Source organism: Montipora capricornis, chromosome 4 (assembly GCF_036669925.1).
Source record: "Montipora capricornis isolate CH-2021 chromosome 4, ASM3666992v2, whole genome shotgun sequence".
Classification (NCBI taxonomy): domain Eukaryota; kingdom Metazoa; phylum Cnidaria; class Anthozoa; order Scleractinia; family Acroporidae; genus Montipora; species Montipora capricornis.
This window is the reverse complement of record NC_090886.1, coordinates 56,411,961-56,426,960: the sequence shown is the minus strand read 5'-3', so window position 1 is coordinate 56,426,960 and position 15,000 is coordinate 56,411,961. Positions and strand designations below refer to the sequence as shown.

The 15,000-nt window shown below is 39.2% G+C and overlaps 2 protein-coding genes across 3 annotated transcripts in view; one reads left to right on the top strand and one right to left on the bottom strand.

The window, feature by feature from the left end:
• The window catches only part of LOC138047616 (2-aminoethanethiol dioxygenase-like), an 11,613-nt gene extending 6,794 nt beyond the window's left edge, over positions 1–4,819 (bottom strand). The window contains exons 1-3 of one of the 2 annotated variants that reach the window (XR_011131879.1): positions 4,609–4,819; positions 1,250–1,443; positions 958–1,008 (exon numbers count right to left, since the gene is read on the bottom strand). Coding sequence is in view for 1 of the 2 variants with exons in the window: in XM_068894542.1 (XP_068750643.1) it covers positions 958–1,008; positions 1,250–1,443; positions 4,609–4,710 (347 nt within the window). In the remaining variant the exon portion in view is untranslated. The remainder of the gene's footprint in view (positions 1–957; positions 1,009–1,249; positions 1,444–4,608) is intronic. The other variant, XM_068894542.1, reaches the window with a different exon arrangement.
• The window catches only part of LOC138047615 (3-oxo-5-alpha-steroid 4-dehydrogenase 1-like), a 14,347-nt gene continuing 4,071 nt past the window's right edge, over positions 4,725–15,000 (top strand). The window contains exons 1-2 of the mRNA XM_068894541.1: positions 4,725–5,041; positions 10,680–10,905. Of these exons, the coding sequence (XP_068750642.1) occupies positions 4,854–5,041; positions 10,680–10,905 (414 nt within the window). The 5' untranslated portion in view covers positions 4,725–4,853. The remainder of the gene's footprint in view (positions 5,042–10,679; positions 10,906–15,000) is intronic.

The window sequence follows — 15,000 nt, the reverse complement described above, 5'->3', positions numbered from 1 at the left end:
CTTTTTGCATTATGATTTTCCTACGTAAGATTTACATTTATTGACTTTATAAAGTCAATGTACAATGTAATTAAGTTGTTTTCTGGAGAGAGACTTTTCAAAGAAGGTACCCCAAGTAGGATTCGAACTCAGTATCTCCACATTCAAACTTGTAAAGCATCTGTTTACTGGTTTTGATTGGAATCAGTGCCGTTCACAACAGTTTTAAATGTGAACAATTCTATGATAGCACTTAACCCTGGTTGGTTCACGGAATGAGAACTTTGGACTTAGGAACACATGTGGCGGACTGAACATTCAGTAATTCACGGAGTAAACAACAAAACAATCTGCAGATGATTGCTCTCCAAGAAGCATAGAACTCTTCAAAGTACCACTTCATACAGCTGTAACAGGATACATATATGTATCCAAAAGTAAATAAATTATATACATACAGCTGTAATTATAAAATATATGTATATACTGTATATATTATATACTGTACACTATACATATTACAATATTATGCAAATTATATTCTGATAGTTTTATTTTCCTTTAATTGAACCTAAACCATAATGTTTTCATTTTTCACAAAAATAAACCCTGCTATTGTTTCTTAATATTCCTAAAAATTCAGGCTAAAGTTACAGGAATCTGTTAAATGTACATACCTGATGTAACAAGCTAGTGCAACAAGCTTATAAATATTGAACACGTTTACAACTGTAATAATCAGTATCCTTTTGTTCAGTTACAATGAGTATCTGTCATAGCCACAGTTCTTTGACGCACGAGGCTTATGTGTAAAGACGATCCCTACTGAATTACATGATCAAAGCACAGCTAATCACGTGCGAGTATGTCCTTGTTACACCTGATTAATTTAATAGAAGTGAATTGGTCACTTTAACTTTCTATTCATATGAGAAATAGTTTGCATGAGTTTCCACAAGAACAATGAAGACTACTTACTCAGTCTGTACATCATATGACACAATCGTTACTTGACCACAAACCACTTTACTGTTGAAAATGTAGAATACGGCATATTAGAAAGATTTGTCAGGAAAGATGTTAATATAATTTGAAAGTCCAAAAGATCTACCATCCTCAGTTAATAAGGGTTAACAAGCCTGAGAGTGGATACAAAATGTGGATAATTGTGTACATGGTTGTACTTGCTAACTAGCAAATTCACAATAAAAATATTTAAAACGTTTTAAACAAAACAATATTGCATCTGACTTCATTTTAATACACTTACCACAAACCAAACATGCCTGGATGATCATGAAGAGGAATTGAACAGCCCTTTTTCAAAATAAACACAGCTAACGTGAAAAATTGACATTCAAATATCGACATGTGTGTTGCTGGTGCTTTGGAGAAGGTGCCATTACTCTGTTCTTTACTGTTTGACACAACGAGCATGATGTCTTCAGCAGTGATAGCATCGAGCTACAATTAACAAATAATTGCCATATTAATGACAGCACAAAGTTCTATTCTCTGATGGATCCAATGTTACTTCACTCTTGCAAAAAAAGTTATTTTATCAAGAGTCCAGGAATAATAAGTTCTTGGGATCCCATCAAGATTTCAATGTGGCATTGTGGCTCAAACTTCCAAAGAGGGGATAAAGGGAAGTCTGGTTACGAGCCATATTGAAAGATCAGATCAGGTACAAGATGGTTTCCTTAAAAGAAAATTATTGATTCCTCCAGCCTTTTGGGGTAAAGTGAAAAATATTTACCCAAAAAAGGTTGGTAAAAAGGTAAAGTCTCCGCTTATGAGCCAGAAGGCTCATCAGGCCGGCGCTTATCTCCGGTTTCATTAGCATGAAGCGACTAGGAGTATTTATACTCCCCCCTGGATGGGATGCTAGTCCATTGCAGGGTTACCCCCAGCTTTACGCCGGTACCCATTTATACACCTGGGTGGAGAGAGGCACCGTGAGAGTAAAGTGTCTTGCCCAAGAACACAACACAATGTCCCCTGCCAGGCCCCGAAACCGGACCACTCGATCCGGAGTCGGGCGCACTAACCATGAGGCCACCACGCCTCCCAAAGAAAGGTTGGAGGGATCAGTAATATGTCATTCTTAAAAAATGGTTGAAAGTAATGAAGTACAGGTGAATTTGAAAGCTTGGCTTGGTCAAAAATTTCAATCCATGCCACAAGTGACAACAAAACTCAGCTCTGACACTGTCTCCATAAGCATTTGGTTGACTTCAATAGGTGTGGCTCAGGCAAGAATTTAACAATGTGATTCCATGACAAACAAAGCACATACCAGAAAAAATGTTTCAAGCGCTGTCTAACCTCTACAGTCTATGCGCAACACCGTGAATCATAGTTACTTGGGATAGTTTTCAAAGAAACTGTGGATCCATGTAATTGGGTGTCTGAAGCATGAAAGTTCTGTTATATGATACAACAGACATCTCAAGCCTTGGCCCTTCATCAGAGTCAAGGGAGAAGGGCTGGCAATCTAAACTTCAGTCGTACATCATGGGCCAAAAATTGCTAGGGGGTTCAAGGTTGACCCATAACCTCACTACTTTTTTCTTATGCAACTAACCCTCTTGTCAAACAACCATTTAATTTCCCTATGACATTTTGGCCTGTTGTGAGAGATGTTATTAGCCAATCAGTGTGCCTATTAGATTTACCAACCCAACTCAAGGCTGCTGCCAAAGAAAATTTTAAAGGGGCCCTCAGAGCTAAACGCTGAGAACTTAGGAGCCCAACATATGAAGTGAAAGGTGTTGCTGTGAAAAATTAAGGCACCCAGAGCTATTCTTTGGGAGCCCCAGGCTACCGGGCTCCTGTTAGGCAACAGCCTTGCAACTACATGAAAGTTATTACGAAACTTGACAGAAAACTACGAGAAAGTGAACAGAGCAGCCAAGAGGGTAAGTTGCATACCATAGCGAGCAGGTAAGCAAGTAGTTTAAAGAACCAATCACAAAGCTTGTTTCAAAAGTGCTGTAAAAACCCACACCCGCAGATTTCAAATTTTGAAAAAACTTTTTCTTGAAAGAAATCCAAAGAAATCCAACGTCGAGTCTTGAGAAGTCGTCTTCATCATCATCCACTTTTTATCTAACATAAACTCACTATTAACATTGAAACGGAAAATACGTCAGAGTCTTACCCAAAATTTTAGCACTTTAGCATAACAAACATTGTTTCTACCAACTTTGACATATGATTGGTCTTTTTCTGCTATTTGTTGACAGGAATTTCTTCATTCAACACATTTTTTCCATAGATTTTTGCATTATGAGATTGTGAACAGAACATTTTAAGCTTAGTAACCAGGCATTAGATCGGACACGAAAATGGAAAACTGGAAAACTGGAAAATGGAAGCAGCGTGATGTTTTAAGAGTTTATACACAAAGCGATAAGCTGCATGAAACATTGCCCAGTGTAACAGGGTCTTACTATTTTGTTCGTCAGTAGTTGACACAAGTCTGCCACGCTAGTAAGGCTCAGTTAGTTATCAACAGCCAAAGCCGTGGCCACTTTGGTGATAAAGCAGCTCCTTCAAAAGCTGTTTTATTGCAATATTACAGCCTGACGTTGCTCGCAGGACTGCTATTGCGTTAATGGTGAGTTGAGATGAAAGTTCAATCTTAATCAATTGATTCTTATAAATGTGGAATTGTGACCGTGGGAACATTTTATCCAGGAATATTTGACTAAAATTTGTGGCTCCTGAGAATTTAGTCTCCGGCCTTGGGATTTTATCATAACTGTTGACAAACCAGAAATTGAAAAATGGCTCAAATTGCATCGGATCTGGAAAATAACCACACAGCAAGGAAGCTACCCACAATGACAATAAAGTTTGGCTTCTTAATTGAGACGTTTTTCATAGGATTATCTTCTTAAGCTTTTTGTCGGGATTCCCATACAAATCCTTATATTCAATGTCGGCCATACTCACACTGAGCTTGGACTGCCTGTGATAAAATTTCTGCATTGACATTTATACTAATACTACGTTTGCGTACTAACTTTTCAAAGCGACCGTAAATCCATATAACAGCACAAGGTCATTTCAAAAGCAACAAGTTTCAGTAAAGTCCCATCCCGGACTTTCAATAAACAACAAACAACAAAACACTTGGCTTATTTATTTTGCCACAAAATACAGAAGAGACAGCATTTAAAATAAGGAACTAAATTGCACAAAAAAACTACTCAGATTACTGGGGCCTAAAACGAGCTGGGTAGTTTCAAGACTTAATATTCAATATTATTAAATTATTATTTTTAAGGTTGGTCAAGATCCCTTAAATTTAATTGAACACATGTCGAACAACTTGAATTTTTGCTTCCCTACGTACTATTGCGAATATACCTCGCTTCACTACAAATATGAATCCTGGTAAGAATTAATTTCTTTTCCAAATGACTTCAAACACATTATGTGCTCATAGGCTATCCGCTTCTCATATTATTCAATCTAAACAAATTTTAACTATAAAATGTAACCATCATTTTGCCGGTTCCTAAAAGCGCGTTCGTGCATAACTTCATGAACAATTGCGCGAAACCTCCCAAAAATGCGAAACCCCCTTCGAATCGGTTGAATCACTAATGTTTCACTTACCAATTTTTTTAACCTGTCAAAGTTAGAGGAAAACGCAGCTGTTTCTTCAGCCCTAAATGTTGACAACGCTTGTCTCGCTACCCTTTGTATTAATGCGGCCATCTTTCGAAAAGTTATAATGTACTACTAGGAACCAGTCTTTTTTTTTTAAACTTCCTTCCGCTCGGTTGGATACACCCTGTAAGTGAGAACAGTGAGCTGTCTGTGGTGAAGTAGGTATTTCTGCAGTCAAATAGTGTGACCAAATGGCCGAAAGACCATTTTCAGTGGCATTCACGTTTTGCCTCCTATGGCTGGTGTTGGTCTACCTCTGCGATTTTGTAGTCCTTCCAGAGTGGACCAAGATTAACACAGGATTGTGTGGCCTAGACATAGCTTTCTTTGTTATGGTCTACGTCAATGAATACCTGGGAAAGTTTCAACTTAGCTACAGGTGAAACCCGTGTGCTCTGATCATAGAATTCGTTGAAATTTCAAACAATGATCGTTTTATGGCAATCTTTCATGAGGAAAAAAGATCGTTTTACGGGGACACCACATCACACTATTGACTAAATTGGCAGACTGTGGTGGTTCCGTACAACAGTACAGAGGAATGCAAGGAGCGTGCGCTGCAAGTATCACAGGGAGCACAGGAGTCCTATTTGACCGTTTTTCCAGTTAAATTCACCATACGAATTGATCTTGTTGATTTGAATCACCGTATGTGATCAAACCATATACAAACGATGTGAGCGAGGATGAGCGAAAGTTGCAATCCTATCCGCGATGAGCGGCGGGGTATTGTGAAGTTTAGCCGTATATCATATAGCGGTTGACTTAATCAAATATAGAGATGTTTAAAGGGAGGGATATACATAGCCCTACACAGCTATGCAAGGCCCTCCACAGCTATACATGGCCCTACACAGCTATACCTAGCCCTACACAGCTATACATGGCCCTACACAGCTATACATGGCCAGACACAGCTATAAATGACCCTACACAGTTATACATGGCCCTCCACAGCTATACATGGCCCTACACAGCTATACATAGCCCTTACGCAGCCATGTTGTTGTTGTTCGTCCATCGTAGAGATGATTACCAAAACTTCCTTCTACGTTGTTGATTGGTTTCGGTGTGTACGGAGATGGCTGGTGAGTCCAATCTGGGCACGGAAGTAGCGATCACAATATTGGCACTTGTAGTTGCCCTCTGTTGTGGTTGAGGTGCTGGCTAATCTGACTTTCCTGTTGGCTCGTTTCTCCTGAGCAGCGAGTGTTCTTGCTAATTCTTAGATGTTGGCACCAAGACTGATCATGTAGCGCCAGTTTGTTCGATCGCTGGCATAGGATTTCCAACTTTCCCAATTGATGTTCATAGCCGTAGAGAGGATTTGAGGACATCCTTGTATCCATATTTCTGACTGCCTGCAGTTCTCTTGCCTGTTGTGAATTCGCCATAGAAGAGCTGTTTTGCAATTCTGTAGTCAGGCAATCTGTGCAAGTGTCCAGCCCAGCAAAGGTGGCTTCTCTGTAGAAGAGTATGGATGGATGGTAAGTTTGCTCTCTTTTAGGACCTCTGTTTCGGGAATTTTCTATTGCCACTTGATTTTTAGAATTTTACGTAGTCTTGTAGTATGGAAATGCTGTAGATTGTCCAGGTTTCACACCCATACAAGAGAGTGGTGAGGACAACGGCATCATAGACTTTGAGCTTGGTTGCTAGAGTTACACCTGTTCTATCCCATACTGTGTGTCTTAGCCTGCCAAATGCTGCAATGGCTTTTGCAATACGGTTGTTGACTTCATCATCTATATGGACGCAGTGAGATAGTGTGCTGCCAAGGTATGTGAAGCTGTCAACTGACTGCAAGTTGGTACCCTTGACCTTGATGTTAGGCTCTTTTTTTGTTGTACTAGGTGCAGGTTGGTGCATGACTTCTATCTTCTTGGTGCTAATGGTAAGACCAAAGTTGTCACATACCCTTGAGAATTTGTCTATAGTTTGCTGTGATTGCTCTTCAGTAGAAACAATTAGGGGACAGTCGTCAGCAAAGAGAAGCTCAAGTATCTTTGTTAGGTGTACTTTGGTTGATGCTTTCAGACGTCTCGGATTGAATAGTTTGCCATCAGTTCTGTACGGAATTTCAAGACCAGGATCTTTGTCAGTGTATGCATCAGAGAGCATGGTTGAGAACATGATGGAAAACAGTGTCGGAGCCAAAACACATCCTTGTTTTACTCCTCTGCTGACTGGAAATTTATTTGAAGTTTTGCCGTCATTGAGCACTTGAGCCATCATGCCGTCGTGGAACTGGCGTATTATGGTGATAAAGGTTGGAGGACAGCCATACTTAGCCATGATTTTCCACAACCCCTCTTGACGGATGGTATCAAATGCTTTGGTCAGGTCTACAATGTACAAAGATAGTGTAGAGATTCTGATGCTGTTCCTGACATTTTTCTTGAAGTTGTCTTACAGCGAATATCATATCAACTGTGCCTCTACCATCCCTGAAGCCACATTGACTTTCTGGAAGTAAACCTTGTTCTAAGTGTTTTATGAGACGGTTCAACAACACTCTGGCTAGGATATTTCCTGCAATGATATCCCTCTGTGGTTGTTGCAGTCCTGTCTATTACCCTTCGTTTACACAAGTGAACGATGGAGGCATCCTTAAAATCTTGAGGAACGATTCCTTTACACCAGCATGATGAGAACAGCTCAGTCAACTTCTGTGTTAGCATTGGTCCACCTGATCTGTATATCAGCAGGGATGGCATCTGCACCAGGGGCCTTACCACATGAGAGCTGGTTGATAGCTTTGGTCACTTCTTCAGTGGAAGGTGGCAAGTCAAGCTCTACGTTAGGGCCTACTTGTGGGAGCTGATTTATTGCTGCTTCATTTATTGAAGAAGGCTGATTCAGAACGGAGTCGAAATGTTCTGCCCAGCAATCAAGAATTTGGGATCTGTCTGCCAGTAGTGTTTTGCCATCGGAAGAAAGAAGTGGTGAGGATCCAGATGTTGTAGGACCGTAGATAGTTTTGAGAGCATCATAGAATCTTTTTGCGTTGTGTCAATCTGCATGGCGAGGAGCTTGAACTGTACTTTGCACCAACATTCTGTGAACGCTGCTTTGTTTGACTCTGAACTTGGGTCGCAATGAAGGGCAAGATGGAGTCTATGCTTCTCTTACAGAAGGGAGTTGATTTGCTCGTCATTTTCATCGAACCTTGATGATTCCTTTTAACTGGACACAGCTTCTCTAATGATGACGTATACAGCAGATTCTTAAGAGTTTCCCACTCTTCCTCTACAGATGCATTCCCAAAGTTGAGGTTAGCAAGCTTACTGTTGAGGTCGTTGACTGGATAGATGGGAAATCATGACTTGCATGTTACTTGGATTATAGTGTATAGAACCAACCAACTTCTGAAGAGAGATTTGTTTTCCACTTTAAATTTTTTGTGTCTGTTATCCTGGTGCGGATGCCGTTTTTCTTGAAGCGAAGTTTCCATGTCTTTGTGCAAAACCGGACGATCAGCTGTTTTGAGATTTGAATTAGTAATGGTTAATTTCACTTCCTATCAACATCCGGTATGGCAGCCGGAGCTCTACTTCCATTTCTGTCACCGGTATGTTATGGTCCACATTGAACTAGTCACATGGTAGTCAGTTTCATCCCTTGTCTCTTTTTGTACTCTTGGCACTTTGTGCCTCCTACGGAAAGCTTTGCTTTCCAGAGTTCGTCGGCCTTCGATCGTTTGTGTGTAGTTTGATCATGTAAGGTGATTCAAATCAACAAGATGGATTCGCATTTCAAATGTGCAGTGAATTTAACTGGAAAAATGGTCAAATAGGACTTACCTGCTCCCTGTGCGAGTACTGACTAACACAGAATGGCGGAATACTTAAACACGGAACGGTGAGAAAAATAGCAGAAAAGTTCACCTCAAGGTCCTTCTCACCAGGTGAAATGAATGGCTTGGTACAGGATACACCATTTTCAGTGATTGCGGTATATTACTCTCACTACTGAGAATGCAGCAATACGTATCCCCAAATCAAACCCTGTAAAATTGTGAATGATACAATTCAGACAAATTGCATGATTAACCTTACAAATTCAACCATTCGGAAAATTATGATAATATTCCCGCCATAAAGATAATTATGAACAGTTATTCATTACAGGAAAATGGAGAGAAAAAACAGGAAGTAAAAAAATACAACATAATGGTAGACTTTTTAAAGGAATACTTAAATTTGTGTAAGCAAAGATTCTTAAATCAATATTAATGAACAAAATGATATATGTGTGAGAGTGCATATTTCATGCGCTCACATGGGCCCTGGGGCCGATAAGGCCACACATGCGCATACATGACATAGTGTATGGCGTGTTTATTCTGTTCGCTGTTTTGGTTTTCTTTGTACTTTTATATCGTGTCCTTAAGATGTTTAGCTGCCATGGTCTTACTGCGTAATAAAGTGGTAATTTAGAGCAAAAGAAACCTGTGTCACATCTGAAATGAATCAAATACTGAACTGCGGATACAAAATCAAGTAATGCTATGATCCTCACAGTTATGGACGCAATTTTAGCGATTGCGTAGAGAAGCCTGAAAAATTCAGGACTTCAATGGGGTTTGAACCTGTGACCTTGTGATACTGCTGCGACACTCTAACCAACTGAGCTATGAATCCACTGTCATTGGGAGCGGGTCATTTGTGGGTTCTAACTTTCCATGAGGAATGAATCAATGAATGAAATGATATATGAAGTGAATCACATACTGAACTGCGGATACGAAATTGGGTAATGCTGTGATCCTCAGAGTTATGGACGCAATTTTAGCAGTTGTGTACACCAGCTCCCAAAGTCAGTGGCTTCATAGGTCAGTTGGTTAGAGCGTCGCACCAGTATCGAGAGGTCACAGGTTCAAACCCTGTTGAAGCCCTGAATTTTTCAGGCTTCTCTATGCAATTGCTAAAATTGCATCCATAACTGCAAGGATCATAGCATCACTTGACTTCTCAAAGTTATTCCAACCGATAAAACAGCTGTCATTGTTTCACTGATAATTTCTGAGGATAAACATGCAATTAGTCTAAATTGCATGACAATTTTACTGGGTTGATTTGGGGATACATATTGCTTGGTGCATTCTCAGTTGTGAGAGTAATATACTTTACCACAATCACTAAAAATGGTGTACCTTGTACCAAGCCATTCCTGTCACGTGACGCGAGGGACCTTGAGGTGAACTATTCTATCACACAATTCGGTTTTTAAGAACTTGCCAGCCTGGGCGAAAAGAGATGCACTCGAGTCTAGAACGAGCAGACCATGAAAGTAGTGTCTGGATTTTATGTGAGATACGGACATTTAATTATTACCAATCTCAGATGTTATATCAAGGTGATGGATTGGAAAAAACCACCTTGCATCTCATTTGCACCTGATTAAAAAACAAAACAGAATTTTCCACAAACCTACAGCTCACTCCACATTCAATATTGGAAGTTTACTCAATATCAATCAGTATAAAAATTAATTAATTGATATCAGTAACAATTATTTATAAAATATAACATCGAGTATCAAGTCCATTGTGGCAAAAATCAGAGTAAACAGATGAAAAGAAGAACATCTAGTGAAACTATTAGCCCATTGACTCCCGGGGGTTCCCCAGTGACAAGTAAAATCGTCTGGCGTTAGACAGACTAAAATACTAAGTCTGGCCAGTTTACGCCGGTTTGGATTTGAAAGGGTTAAACCTGCGACATTTCCAACAGGCGAGTTTAACAGATACTGTTTGTGGGTTGAATCTGTTGATATCTGCTCTGCTTTGAGAGAGTTTTCTCTGGCTACTTAGGTTATAATTATGGTGTAGGTCAGTTTTCCACTCTGAAACAGATGATTTTTAATCTCGGACTTTTGCCTTAGTTAACACTGCCTATGTTGGACACCATTAATAATAATAGTAATAATTATTATTAGTGGTATTTGAACTGAAAATCAGTTTTAAAAAGGCTTCATGTAACGTCTTCTCCATTTTATTTTTACTTGTTTTTAAGTAAGTTTGCCCCGGAGGGAAACATCAATCCACACTTCGGTTGGTCACTGTGTTATGCCCTTCCAGCTGTGTCACAGATTGTGTTTTGGTATTTTGCTGGAATGCCACGATCAGCATTTCATCTTGTGGCTCTGTTGACGTATGTTGGCCACTTTGTAAAAAGAGTTCTAGAGGCTTTGTTTATCCACAAGTATTCTAAGAAATGGAGTGCTCTTCCAGCAATTCAGGTAATTCAAGGCTACTGTGTTTGGTTCATTTTTTGGTACTGTAATATTTTTAGACAAGAAGATAATTACTTCACCCCACCCCGTCCACTGCTCTAATTGTCGTAATTGTCGCGCTAATCGCCGTCGCAAAGTACAGCAACGACGCAGCTCAACAAGGTCGAACCGAAAGCATACAATGGCGCCTCTGGCAGCCGCTATACGGTCCATGTGTGACCTTGGAGCACAGCTTACAGCCAGCTGGAATCGGCTGTATGCTGGTTTTTGCCGAGGGGGGAAAACCGGAGAACCCGGAGAAAAACCCTCGAAGCAGATAAGAGAACCAACACAAACTCAACCCACTTATGGCGTCTGGTCCGGGAATCGAACCTCGGCCACATTGGTGGGAGGCGAGTGCTCTCACCACTGCGGCATCCCTGCTCCCCTAGAGCTCCTAGAGCCCTGCTCCCCTAGAGCTCTAGCTTGACTCTTAGTATTTAACAGTTATTCGCCAAAGCAGCGGCAAGGTGAATAAAAACCGAGAAAAAGGCGAGGTTTTTATTCAACATTTAGCCTGAGGCGAGTAATTTTTGTCTTATTATAATAATATTACAAACTAAGGTGATTATTTGAAAAACATGCATTTTCTTTCAAACAGGCCTCTCTTAGAAGGTAGATGATTCCAGATGATAATAGCAAGAATAATAATAATAATAACTTCATTTGAACTGCTAAAAATGTATCACTTCAGTTTGTTTTTTTAATACATGAGCAGGTAAATAAAAATATTTCTGAACCACATGAAAATGATAATAAACAGTAAAAACAATCATGTCACATGCAATAAAAAAAAGAGATCAACTATTTAAATATTAATGTCTTAACAAATAAAAAATGATAGCAATAAGAAATACAGTATTTAATTTACCATGCATCTATGACTTAATTTGTCGGATTTTAGCAAAAAACCATGTAAGACTGCTTTGAATGGTGAAAAGGTTGTAACTGATCAAAGTATGAGATCTAAATTGGGACTCTTAACATAAAAAAATGGAAGGTGTTTTCTGAGATCTCAGTTAGTCTATAAAATCATCAACGACTATACGTAGCTGTCCAAACCAACTAAAGCGCTATCTACCTCGGTGATCAAGTCTGCACGGGAGAAGTCTCTGCAGAGACAACACTATACTAGATTTACCAAAAGCAAATACAACAGTTGGACAAAAATTTTTTTAATATGCTGCAGCAAAGGATTGGAACGATTTACCAAAATCAATAAGATCATTTAGTGTTGGGTTGCTAAGGGCCTCGCTCTCAAGTGGGGAAGGGTTAAAGAACTGTATGCAACCAGGAAATGCTATCAGTTAGCTATCTGATTTACATGTAACTGAGAACTAGCCAGGCTACCTTTAGCCTCTTGTTTACTTTAACAGGAATGTTTGTGGTCCTTTAGTCATTACTTTGAATAAGTAGTAGTAAGTAAATTTTATACTCGGAAACACCTGAAAGTTAACAAAAACTCATTCAAATGTGCACAAGTGGGAAAAACATGAACTATTTAGGAACTAACATCTGTTATATAGTAGAAGTTGCAATTGGCAAGTGAAATGCTGCTAGTAGATACTGGTGTTGGATATGATGACCATAATGGCCAGGGAAACTCTTTCACAGCCAAGCCCAATTCAGCACTGGTGACAAATGCAGTCGAAATTTCCAAGGTCACTGGCTGGAACTAATCAATGAGTCCAATTCAAAACTTAAGAAACAACAGATGCAGAGCTCTCAATTCTCACGCATTGAGCGAGATTCTCATGCATTTCTCATGCAATCTCATGCTCTCACGCCAACACAAGCATTTCTCACGCATAATTTGGCAGTTTTCTCGTGGGTAACTCTACCTTGTAAGCTTTCAGAAGTGCCCATGAATTCCGAATTAATGTTGTTCCTTCACTGGCACTGAACTTTGGCCAATGTTCAATCTGTTCATGTGCAACCAATTTTCTTGTTTGTTCAGGACTTTCACCCGTTAATATATGAAGTATAGGCCGATTTATTACATCCATTTAGAAATCACAGGTGATCCTTGCAATCTATTCCCAAATCACATTATTTTTTGGCCTTAATCGCACCATTTCCCCAGCCAATGAGAAAGGAACACTAAAGTAAAACAACCAATCAGATTTTCAACATAATTTTGTTTAAGGTAACCAATCAAATTGCAGGAAAATGAAAGACCAAGAAATCCATTGTGTGGCGAATTTGCAACTTTTGTTCCCAACTGGATCAATAAAATATTGGTGCTGACTAAAATCCTGTATTTTAGCGATTAAATAATTAGTGTGATTTTTAAGTGGATGTAATAAAGTGGTAATTGAACTTTGCGTCGTGCAATTTTGGTCTGAAATCATACTTGTGATTTCAAATCGAACTTGCACTGCGTGCTCATTCGATTTTGAAATCACACGTGTGATTCACTCCACTCAGTTCAATTACCATAATATATTACCAGTAACTCAGGCTGACCATAATAATAGCGTGGGCTGACTCTTAGCAAGCAGCATTAAAAAAACCAAAATCTCAAACTCAACGGTGCATAATTTTCCAGCAATTTAAGAAGTGCAAATTTCAAAATTTTTGCATGCCCCCGGACCCCCCTGGAATTTTTTGGTGCCTCCGGCACAAGAAACTCAGGACACTTGTGCCTTTGGTGCAATCTCCAGCAAGCATCTCACTCTTTGGAAACTTTAAGACTTGAGAGCTCTGACATATGCAACTTCATCAAGAGTTTATTATGAATGAAATAACAATAAGTAACAACATCACCTTTGCCAAGATTAATATAATTAATATTAACAGAAAATTTTAATTAATTAAGTAGGTACAATAAAACAACTGTTACAGTGGATATACTTTCAAGAACATTGAGGTAAAGTCAATATCCTTCTGCAGTACAGTCTAAGGTACAGGAAGTCCTGTATTTGATTGGCAGACTCTGAGCATATAACACTGAAAGACTCATAAATGCACATTGCCTTCCCAGTGAAAGGTCACTGCATTGTGAATGACCTTGGCTCCAGGTTGGCTAGATTGCAGAATACCCGGCTGCATGAAAATGGACCCTTAAAACGCTGCCATTGCAGTGCTGCAGTCATGGTGTTGGTTCACTGACCTTTTTATCCTGTGCTGAAGTGAACTAAGAATTACTGTCAAGTGCGCAACACATGGATATACCTCGTTCTTTAATCCATGAGGCAAAACAAACAACATCTGGAATATAAGTTGTCTTAACTCAATTTAACCTTAAAGGTGGCTAATACTACAGTTTTTCAGAGGAAAAGATCAAGATTTTGAAATCTCTGAAGTTAAAGCAACAGGATGGCTCTTCTGAAGTGTTAGTCACTGCAATTGAATGTAAAATGTAATTTTACCCAACAAACAAATAAATGCAAATTAGTGGAAAATGCTAAATAATTATTATGACTGAGCTCATGGAGGGGGGACTGGTAACTATACATTTCAAAGGCCTTTTCTAAAAATATGGCTGTACCACCAGGGTTACAATTAATTTTTGGGAATTAGGTAACAATATGAAGACAAAACCGTCAACATTTTTTTAAAAAGATCTATGAGAATTTTTCAGTTATTATCAAAACAGATAAAAATCGCAGTTTTTGCCATTTGGAAAAAACCTGTCTGACAGATTTAACTGTAGAATTCTTTTACAGGATTATTTTTTCTCACGTGTTTGCTGTGTTTGTGTGTTTATTTTGCCTCGGTCCATAAACATGCAAAAAAAAAAGGCCAATATCCAGCCATCTAGGTCAATAAAGGATTTATTACACGGGATAAAACACAAAAAAAATGATCTCTGATCTTGCGGGACCAAGCGAGAAATCCCCAGCAGGCAGTATAGCTCCATTCTGCCCACTCGGCTACCCAATCACAGCGCAGGATTTGGTTCATGTTGCCCGCTCTCGAAGCTAGTCATACAATGAAACGGACTATTACAGCCAGCCATTACCTTTCAAAATTATCTAGCAATGCTATTATTTATTTATTTTTTATTCAGTGTTATTAATTTTATCTATGTACCAAACAGGCAAATACAGGATACACATC